This window comes from Fulmarus glacialis, unplaced genomic scaffold, assembly GCF_000690835.1.
Source record: "Fulmarus glacialis isolate BGI_N327 unplaced genomic scaffold, ASM69083v1 scaffold37054, whole genome shotgun sequence".
Lineage (NCBI taxonomy): Eukaryota > Metazoa > Chordata > Aves > Procellariiformes > Procellariidae > Fulmarus > Fulmarus glacialis.
In genome coordinates this window covers 20,962-32,085 of record NW_009209361.1, presented here as the reverse complement: position 1 = coordinate 32,085, position 11,124 = coordinate 20,962, and the positions used below count along the sequence as shown (strand labels likewise).

The following is an 11,124-nucleotide window of genomic DNA, read 5'->3' as shown; positions in this document are numbered from 1 at the left end:
TAGCCCCACGCTTTCCCTTGGCTGTTGAAGAGCAAATGAAGAAGTGTATTCATGACTTGCTCAGCACATCTGCAAGTGGACATTTTCCCAGTCATAGTTAGTGGGAATGTTTAACTATGATGTTATCTGAGCATCTCAATTCTAGTGGAATTGCATGCAGGCAAAAAACGCAACAGAGGAGGAGAGCACTGTTTTTACCATAAGTTTTAAGAAGAAATCTCTAAAATGCCAGTTGTACTGGAAGTGATTTTTTTTTTTCTACTTCAAAAATTATGCAGTGTAATTGCACGTTCCTATGTAGCTTTTTTCTGTAGTGTTCCTGTTATGTCTCATTACAAAGAAGAGAAACATTTTTCTCCAGAGTCCTCAATCCAGCACATTACAGGAGTGCAGCTCTCCAAAGATACTGTAATCTAACAGCAGTAGCATTTTGGCCACTGTAGCAAAAGCAGACCGCAAAAGTTTTCCGGATCCCCAAAGCCTATGCAGCCCTAAAACTGCTGTTAGCACTAAGCTAGCTAGTTGAAGTTTTTTTGAGTAGATACAGGCAAGCTACCAGTATCTGCATAGGCTGCAATCACACCTTGAAATTACAAGGCAGAAAACATTTTTTGCAGCCATTTCTGGGAGAGTTTCAGGGATGGGCTTGCAGGAAAGAGTTTTACTCTGGTAGAATAAACCTTGAGCTGATGGTTGAAGGATGGGAGATCACCTTGAATAACTTCAGAATAGATTCCTCACTTTAGAATAATCTCAAAGGCTTTCAAACAGACCCTGTTACCTGGATGCTATCATTCTAGTGAGCACAGAACCTTTGAAAGTGAACAGCAGTAAAATCAAGTTTAAAAAAAAAAGAGAGAATTTTTAGAATATGTAGAACGCGAGAGCTATTTTAACGAAGTTTTTCTTACCTCAGAAGTTACACCTGTTTCCAGAAGAGATGCAACCACATAAGCTGTCAGGGAGATCTTACCATGGATTCCACCCTGGAGGGCAACAAACACAAACCGCTGGATGAAAACTAGAGAAAAGGACATTGGATAAAAAGAGTCTTGAAGCAAGACAAAGAATATGTTATAACTATAAGACAAGTTGTGGCATCAGAGCACTTCTTTTCCTTTGCACATAAGGAGTACGAAATTTAGGAACCCAACCCAACACTGTAGCTTCCTTCCCTAGCAATAGCCTCAGAACACACTCAATGCACATAACTTCATACTCCAAGACATGATTCTGAAGTGTTTTGCAAGACTTGACATCTTGCTTTCCATGCTCATGGGACAGCACACAGATACATTCTGATAGACTTTTTTACTGAAATTCTCCTGGTTCTTCCTATGCTATTCTAGCCTTTCAAGTGCAATATTCATATTAGGCATAAGGAAACTGCATCACTTCATGGTCTCATAATAACTTTAAAAATGCACCTATTGCATGATTTTGAGTCTGTATAGTTTTTACCTGAATGTCCTTATTTAGTATCCTGCCCATAGCAGGAAAAGAACCATCTTCTTTCTGATGCTGGATGATCCAGTCTTTGGCAGCTGTTAGTTCTTTCGGGTCAATGAAAATAAACCCACGAGACTGTGCAAAGGACTTGAGGACAAAAGCTGTTAGCCTGTAAATACGAATTTATTATCTTGACTGAGAAAACAAATTCAGAATAATGTATCAGTAAAGGGAAAACAACATTCTTAGAAAGCACAAATTTTAAAAATCTTGTTGGGGAAACACTAAATATTGTTAAAAAAAATCAGTGGTACATAAAAGCACCTGAACACTGTCCAATCTTCTGGATAAAAGCAGGATTAAGAGTCAATTAAACTGAATTAAATTAAATTGAAAAGTATAACTGGAAGATATGTTTGTCTTAGTTATGACACACTCTGAAATTCAGTTCCCTTTTATGGGTGCTCATCTGTACCCAAATTATTAAAGCTTTTAAATTAAGAATCAATATCCTTATAAATACAGAATTATTTGTAAAGGAGAGACAAGAGTAAATTTTCCAATTTTGTTACTGTCTTAACTAAAAAAATAAAGAAATCCAGACCCATTGCTAAAGTCTGAGGCTGTGTTAGACTTTATACAGAATTAAGATTTAAGAAAGCAACAGAAGTGTTTTTGGAATTCTAAACCTCTGACATGAACAAGTGCGAACTCTGGCCAGCTTTGGGAGATTGAATCATTCATTTTACAAGCCTCTGAGGAATGGGAGGGTAGAAAGCATGCTGCCTGGCAGGGGATTTTTCAAGTGTTAAGTAATTCTGTGTCACCATATTTTACATCTAGGGACTGGGAGATGCCAGATCTGAGATAAAAGTTCACTATCTTCGAAACAGTGAGGCAGCATCATCATAGAAGTGGTACTTTCCCTCAGGTGAGTTCATGAAGAAAATTCAGTTTAAAGCAAAATACAGAGCAGATGGAGAGGCCAAATGAATGAAGACAAGAATCTACTACATCTGAGACATTATAGTCAACTAACACGCTAATGTGATGTAACATACAACCTTAGAGGCCATGGTGTCCTAAGGGGGACATTAGTGAGATGAGCTGATTTCTCAGTTTCATAATTTCTGGTTCTCATATTGTTCGACTCTGAAAGGTCCTGCACTTCAATTCTCAGGGCATAAATCCATACCGTTCCATTTATATCCCCATGAGTGGATATAAAATAAAGCACTTGGGAGGAAAAACTCCTCTGGGTTTTTTTGGCTTTTTGTTTTTGGTGTTTGTGGTTTTTTGGTTTTTTTTTTTACCCTGGTAGAAGCTTCTGCCACTTCTAGAGACAGCAAGTTTCTCTGTACATGCTTCAGGTGAACCTCCATTCCCTAGTGGAATTAGGTGCTTAAATGCCCCATACATTGCTACTCCAATTCCAGTAGACCAAATATGATCCTTAACCATAGCTTCTGTGCCTAAAGCCTGGACACACTAGTAGCTGTGACTATCTTAACTGCCCCTAAGTTTTGAAACAACTATAATACACCTACTAGTGTACTATGAACACTCAGCAGCATTGAAACAGCAAGTCTAGTCGTTGAGTATTATTTCTATTCTCCACTCTGTGCAATACCATGATGGAAGCTGGAAAATTACTCTTCTTTCCTTGCCAGTTGTGTATTTTTCCCATTTAGCAAACACTGAATTTTCTAACTCTGTTTTAAATAGCAACTCACCACATACTCCCTGAGGAATCCCTCTCGCCAAAAGCACTGTATGAACCATCTTGTCTCTTGTAGGTCAGCTGGCGCTGGTAGCCTGGAAGTCACAAAAGAATTGGGGGAGTCCAAAATCCTCACACAGAGAAAAACAAGTATGTAAAGTGAATGAAGACTCAGACCATCTGGCACTACTGTAAGGGATTCTGCTGCCCGAGGCAACCTCTTATTTTGCTGTGAGTGATAGAGCCAGCTCTGTGTACGTACGCTGTAGCTTATTCAGAAATCCATTCAGGCTAACATCTGTAAGACTACAACTCCTGCATTTTGGCTAGCAGAAATGTTAAAAATCTGATACCCCTCTGAAAAATGAAGTATTAAAAGAAAGATTTTTACTTAAGCATACAGCCATTCTCCTTCCATTTTACTGAAAGCATCATGCTGATGAAAATTTTTTCTTTTAATGATACAACTGGATTCAGACTTTTCTCCAAAGCTGTTGCCTGGGACAACTTAATGTAACATTACAATAACAGCTGTGACTAATGTATACGAACACTTCCTAGCTACTAGGGCTGTCTTATAAGGCTTGTTTTAGACAACAATTATTAACAAGCTGAAGATAAGAACTCTCTACTGGAATGTCTCTTGAGACTGAAAATAAAGATAGTCAAAATGCTCTTCCTATTAGGAAAAGAATTTGCTTCTCAAACCTGTTTGTCTTATAACCGTAAACTGCCCATCCTAATAACGCACTCTAAGCCTCTATATTGAGGAATAAAGAATACACACTTTGATAAAGCTCTTAAATGCCCACTGGGATCAAACCCTTCAGAACGGGTTTCTGATATGGAGATATGTCAAACCTGCAAGAAGACCATGTCAAAGACATTTAGTGCCTGCTTAATTCTCTGATTCATGAATAGACATTTTATTCCACACTGCATGACATTTTTATGGGAATGGATTACTTTTTCATTTCCGGAGGCGAAGTTTCTTTGTTGACCTCTCCAGATACAGGCAGCTCCACAATCCCTGAGTAAGGGCTACCCATAACTCCTAGTCTTTTTCCTGTTGCTCTATAGCCTTCCGATGCTTATAGGGAATGCAGATAGAATGGTTTGAAAAATGGGAAGAACAAGGCCCTAGAGATTAATGATGCTCTTGTAGTAAAAATATCTTTGTCTGGGGGTTGTGGGATATATACAAGTACGTGGCAGAAAGCATAAATAACAGTATTTTTTTTTTCCTTCCTCTAAACAATAGGTGTTACATTAAATTAGATTGCTTTTCTTTCACATAGGCCTCAGATACAATTCACTACTGAGCACTTCCTCCTTAAATTGTTCCTAAGCATTCATTTCCAGTGTGTTAGATGGAAAAATTAAGTACTCTTATTTTTATATCAGTCTTACAACTTTCTCTATTCTTTTATTGAAATGTTCATTTTGAGTTGACTTATGCTTCATTGCTCTTACATTTATTCTTCTTTGCTTGCTAGGTTGATAGTGGTACAGACTTTATGTCTGTCTTGCTCTTCTGAAATCTTCTGTTTTCTAAACACTCCTCTGGATGCTTGGTCTCACTGGAGAGGTTCACCTTTCTAGTTTTCACCTGTTCACCTGCTTTTGTAGAACTGCATTGTGGGAAAGTAGAAAAATTACCGACTAGTTTAGCTCAGGCCACTTCTAAAGATTAGGGAATATATGGGAATTGTTGGGTATCAGCACTTTCTATGATGGATGACTAAGCGATGAAAAAAGTTTTCTGGCTTGGTAAGTCACAAAAGCCTTCTAGAGTGAGCAAACAGACTCTCCCATCTAAACCTTATACTTGGCAGGGCTCCAATAAACACAGAAAAGTTTAAAACTCTTGAGGATTTCTTCTGTGAGGGTTAATTAGCAGGCAGAGTTTGGAGCCAAAAACCTGGAAGGTTTGCAGATTCATAAAGAGAAACAAAAGCAAATGATATTGCAAAGGAAACACTGACCCGGACTATCAAAAAATTCCTTCTGTCTTGCTGCACAAAAAAATTACAAGTGAAATGACTGTAGCCAGGCAAAGGAAGCACTGGGCTTTTGCTGCTGAATACAAGAAATATATTACATGTTACGTTTTATATTTATATTTTCAGAGGAGAACCACCTAATCCTGTCACCTCTGATTTCATGACATGACTATTGTCTGACTCATACACAAGACAGCTTTGTCCCTTTGGGTCATTCTTGTTTTTAATGATCTCTGAATTCTTACTTGTCCTGAGAATTGTATTTAGTTATAAACTATTTTGCACGTGGCTCTTCCCAAACAAACGCTGAGAAACAGTGCATAAAAAGATAGATTGTTTTGAGCTGTGTAGTGAGATAGGACATTGAAAGGACACATAAAAGCCTTCGTTGTATGGCTCTAGGCTAAATACTTTGGATACTAACTTTTGATTTTGGGTATACCATTACTAAGAAAACACTGTTAAAAAAGAGAAAGTTCAGAGAAGAGCCATGTAGTGACTAACAGACTGGAAAGAGAATTTATGAATAAGGCAAAACCCCAAAATATACAGATTTTTACTAAATTTAATTTTCCTTGACTTTCTGAAGTGTTTAAACATAGAGATAAGCTGCCTAAAGAAAAAAAAAAGATAAAAAATATAAACCAATAAGCATGTAAACAAGGAGTTATTGAAGGGAAACACAGGCTACATATCAAGGGAAAACATCGTTCCACCAAAATCTGTTAACCTGTGAGATTATCCTAGGAGAAATGAAGAATCCTCATCAGTTGGGATACTCTTGATTAGAAAGTACAATGTGATACTAGTAAAATTCTCTTCTAACTTACAAGCCTTTTCTCCTTCTATAAATTGTAAGTGTAATGAGTTACCTTGAACAAGGTAATCAGTAGCTTCACTCTCCACCTCATGACTGAGTTGTTTGGTTTTCTGGAGATACTTCAGGACAAAAACATTAGGAGCAAAATGGATCATGTTCTGCTCCCCACATCCAAATGGTAATCGCAGAAGATTGTCCAAGTTGTTCAATGTAGGACCCATCACATCTCCTGTTAGAAAAAGAGGTGATATGTTCAGTATCAAGGAATTAAGCTTTACTTCCTTTTGATGTCCTATGATTAAAACCCACCTGACTACACTAATTTCTACTAGCCACACATAGTCAGCTTAAATAAACTGTATCATAAGTTGGAAGCCCTTCAAATGTTAAATCTTAGCCCTTCAAGCTCTTGCTGGAATAAAGAAATATCACATTTTAGAGTTTGATTATCCATGACTCCCCAATTTAGACTACTAGTTTAGAACACAGCTTAATTTGTGATTATGATGATTATGAAATGAATACTATGAATTCTAACAGACAGTGCCTCTGCTAAGCCCTTGGGTGATATCAACTTTAAGTCACTGTCAACTCAAACAGGGTTCAAACAAGTGACCAAAAAAATTATTTTTCCCAGAATTAAGCAGCCTTTGTAACTGCCTACGACTATCTTATCTCGTCTGTGTTACTCAACCACTGGTCAGAAGCAAGTAACAGGTGGAGTATCTCTTCATATTTGATAACTGGTACCTAGTGATACCTCCTTATAATTGATACCTATTATTGAAGCTGTAGCTCTTTCTGATCCTGGAATTATGTTGTGGGGAACTCCAAGAGTAAATGCTTCATTGTGATTTTCATCAGTCTCTTCTTTTCTCCAAATTTTAAACTCTCCCATTGACCCCCAGCCTGTGGAAAAGCCAATGTACTTCACCTCAAGCTGTTTGGGGACTGTCCACTCCACAATAATAGACTCATTTAGCACCCGAGTACCATGGCCAACCTGAAACGAACAAAAAAACATGCAGTTCCAAGAACCCACACATACAAAGTCAGTCTGCCATGTGTCCTTGGAACCAGTAACTCACGTGTGCATCAGAAAACATTGTAGATGGACCAGTACCTTTCTCTTTCCCACCCACAAAACAAGCCAAGGAAGTTTAATGAGAATTCCACAGGCTTGACCTCCAAGGCTTTCAGCACACTTAGCACTAAAAACATCGAAGACTGAGGTCCTGAGAACATAATGTGGCAAGCAGATATATTCTAAGTAGAACAGCCTGATCAAGAACTTAATATAGAAAAAGCAACAGGAACGAAGCTTTCGCCTTCTACAACAAACCTAATGAGAATCTGCCATACATGTGCACAAACTCTATTTAAGAAAGCAAAAGACTTCCAGACCATTACATAGATAAATTCACTACCTGGATAATTCCATTTTTCCAGCTGATCCAGAAGCTGCGGAATTCATCCCAGGAGAGGATACCAGCTGTGTCCCTGCTGGCCACCGGCTCACCCATTTTGCTTATGGAAATCCATGTTTTTGTATTTTGATGTCCACCAATAACAATCTCAGTCATCTCTGCCATGTCATGTGGACCAGAGGACAAGGCCAGGTGAGCATCATTGTGTGCTTTCACAGCAATGTCAAAGTGCGTCATCTGGGCAGGTTTCTGCATGTATTGGTACTCATATTTGTTAGGTGTAGAAATGTGTATTTTCTCTAGTCAGAAAAATAATGGAATGTTGTAAGAATTAGAGCTTAGCTCACATACTTCAAAAATAACCCATAGCTAACTTTTAAAATTTAAACAAACAGACCTTTCCTAAGTACATGTTCTTTTTTCCAGCTTCTCTTAAACAAACTATAAAAGTATATGTGGATGATTCTTCCCATCTTCTATTTATACCCCCTTCCAATATAGAAGATCCTTCAATTCAAACTGCTCAGCTGCATTTCTTATGAAGTCTGTAAATGATTTTTCAGTTTTAACCTAGTGGTCAAAAGCATCTCTGTTTAGCTACTGGAGCCAACTTTGAGCTATCCAAATCTCAGGCAGAAAGGACATACTGATTCCAGAACTGAATTTTAAAACACCAACTGAAAATATAGTACAGTCACAGTTACTGTCCACAGTGCTGAATACTTAAACTGTTTCATAAAGTAAAGGAATTTAATTGCCATTTCCAGAAATCATTTGGGCAGTTAGAGCAAATTCATAATTAGCCAGCCAGGTAAGAAAGACTCTTTATTCAAAAGTTCCTCTTACACACCATAACTCATCAATCATAGAGAAATGGAAACAAAGATTTTTTTTTTTCTTTTTTTTTCTTCATGAGATGAAGCCACATGTTTCTATTTATAACTAAATCAAACAAACTTAATATCTCATTTGAATCATGAACTTACCATTTGGGCAGAAGAACACACTATAGGTGTATTCTCTGGACAGTCCCTCTGGCTATATAAAGACAGAAATCCATACATAAAAATACAGTGCTTGGATTAGCAGTAACAGGTATTCGGTTTTACTTACAAAATACAGAAATAATATTCTGCTGCTGTACAGTGTTTTATATCCTTTACAGAAAAGTTATTACACTGTATTCTGTTAGCTAGAGATATGCTAACCACTACCAGCGAATCTCACATCACAGCATATTTCTCAGATCAACAGAGCAAACTTATCTGATAAAATTTCTATCCCTTTTTCTTCTGAACAGTATTGAAGATTCACCAGCATGAACTCAGAATCAAATGGGCTCTTTCTGTACACGTACCACTAAAATTGATTATTTCCAATGATGTAAACATACCATGAATCAACTTGAAGATTCTTATAAACCTATTCACATTTGATTAACTACCTAAAAACTTCCATGATTTGCCCAAGCATTTATAATTTTTTTTTCTGAATTATTACAAATTCATATTTTCTTACCTCAATAATAACACTACTGCGAACATAATCCACTCCCACTGGAGTCCTTTTGTCCATATAATTGTCCTCTGAGTGCTTGCCATTCTTTAAGGTCTGCATCCCATCCTGACAGCAATTAGTTCCACCATAAGCAAAAGCTTTTGCTAAGAAACAGAAGGGAAAAGAAGCAGAGATTTTGAGACAGGAAGATCTTCAGGAGTTCAAGTGAAGATCTAAACTAATTAGATACAGCTGATGAACAATACATCAAGTGCTTTGTAATTATAGCTCTCTTATATTACCTTTATTCTGTATTTGAACCGTCACATCTAAAACTGGACAATATTTGGACAGTCACAGGGCAACACAGAAACTCTTTCCTAGTTTCCAGTGTTGCACAATTTTTACTGTGATTATTTGCTTGAAAGACATACAGAATTTGTTGTTCTTTTCTTGTTTAAAAATTTCCACTGATCTCTTCAGGGAGATGTAACAGGTCCAAACGTTATATGACCACATATCACACAACAGGAAAACTGTTGATGACTAGGGAATCTCCTGAAGGTCGTTCATACAGATTCTTCAGTGTCTTACAGCTATAGAATCTGTTTCTAAGAAACAAATGAGGTTGAAAAGCTAAATTGGCAAAAAGTGGAATGAATGATTCCACTTTGGGGTACTAGGGAAATAAGAATTTTCTGAAACAGGAATAAAAAGAAAACTTGTAAAACTCCTTAAAGCAGCAAGCTATTTTTATTTCTATACTACCAGTGATGTTGCTCAGTCCAAGCTCATTGAAGGACAAAACGATAGAGGTGGGTTTAGCTTCCCCAGGGGCAACGCACTTCTTTCTTGTCAGATGGTGTTTCCCAGGATGCCCAACAAACTTTATGCCTTTTGGAACAGAAATCTTCACATGGACCTGTGAAAATTTTGGAGTGCCATTTATTGCAAATTTCAGCTGCAAAACCAACTGATACCTACGAAAAATCTGAAAATCACAAAATGCTTAATAAAATCATAGTATTAATGCTTAATAAAATCATTCATTCTTCAAACCTTCTAGTAATACATTTGACTGACAGCATTACCTTCAGCTCAGCAATTCTACACGTAGTTCAGAATGATACTGCTGGAGCTAGACAGATAATGAGTTTGAGAAGAAAACATCTAGGGAGACAGGATTTCTTGAAAAAAAAAGTTCTTTCAAAATAAACTACTTTCAGCAGCTTTCTGATTATGAAGGAAATTCTTCTCTGTGGTTCAGCATAAGCTTCTAATTGTCTTCCCTACATTTTTCAATATTTGTATTTCCGAAGTGTTGCAAGACACTTCAGACTACTACAGTTGTTTCAAGCTAAACGTAAATAAAGCAATGACATTTATTCATATTGAAAAGCAGTATTTTTGTCTTGTTCAAACCATTTATGCTGAGCTTATCACTACATTATCCCTGTGCCTTATCTACCATAACTTGTAGATCACTTAGGAAATTTTGATGATAAAACATAATTTAGTGACTTAGCAATGGGAATACAGAGGGCCGTTACCTCTACACAGACAGCTAAGTAATTGTAGACAGTCAATGGGATTTTGGTCTGTTCTCCCCGGATGACATGGTATGGCAAGGTGAAATCAATGAAGAAAGGTTTAAATGTCTTCAGTTCTGTTTGACTGGCAATGCCCAAGCCCTTCTCTTCAGACAGACCCACAGCTTCAGTTATCCATGTAGTGATGGAGTCTGGCACTTCCACGTGCAGCTGTGCTTCTCCCGATATATTACTACCAAAGAGAACGGGGAATAACATGGGTTGATCAGAATAATGAAATGCTTTTGAATGAAGCTAAAGCACACAGAGCCAAACATTTTGGGGAATTCCCTCCAGATCCAAACTTACAACATAGCATCAGTGACTGCTTTGAACAATAGCTTATAAAAGGCCCAATGTTTTCTATCAGGGTTTTTGAGACCTATGCACATTTATAAGGAGCAGAACAGCAAGTAGTTGCTTCTGCAAAACATAGTCCAACATACAAATTCTTACTGGAAATGAGGCATTTGCGGCCTCATTATAGAGAGTCTCTTTTTTTAAAGGCAAATGTCTGCACTAAGCCAAAAAAAAAAAAAAAAAAAAAAAAAGAAAAGAAAGAATCCTAGGCTGAGGTCCTGGATAAAAACAGTTCAGCAATAATTTATTTAACAGCTAG

At 37.3% G+C, this 11,124-nt stretch overlaps 1 protein-coding gene across 1 annotated transcript in view; it reads right to left on the bottom strand.

The window, feature by feature from the left end:
* Positions 1 to 11,124, bottom strand: part of CPAMD8 (C3 and PZP-like, alpha-2-macroglobulin domain containing 8) — a gene marked incomplete at its 5' end in the record, with an annotated part of 51,879 nt that overhangs the window by 21,892 nt on the left and 18,863 nt on the right. The window contains 10 exons of the mRNA XM_009576805.1: positions 912 to 986; positions 1,462 to 1,618; positions 3,183 to 3,264; positions 6,045 to 6,221; positions 6,770 to 6,995; positions 7,420 to 7,718; positions 8,406 to 8,457; positions 8,938 to 9,080; positions 9,685 to 9,838; positions 10,467 to 10,698. Coding sequence (XP_009575100.1) covers positions 912 to 986; positions 1,462 to 1,618; positions 3,183 to 3,264; positions 6,045 to 6,221; positions 6,770 to 6,995; positions 7,420 to 7,718; positions 8,406 to 8,457; positions 8,938 to 9,080; positions 9,685 to 9,838; positions 10,467 to 10,698 — 1,597 coding nt within the window. The remainder of the gene's footprint in view (positions 1 to 911; positions 987 to 1,461; positions 1,619 to 3,182; positions 3,265 to 6,044; positions 6,222 to 6,769; positions 6,996 to 7,419; positions 7,719 to 8,405; positions 8,458 to 8,937; positions 9,081 to 9,684; positions 9,839 to 10,466; positions 10,699 to 11,124) is intronic.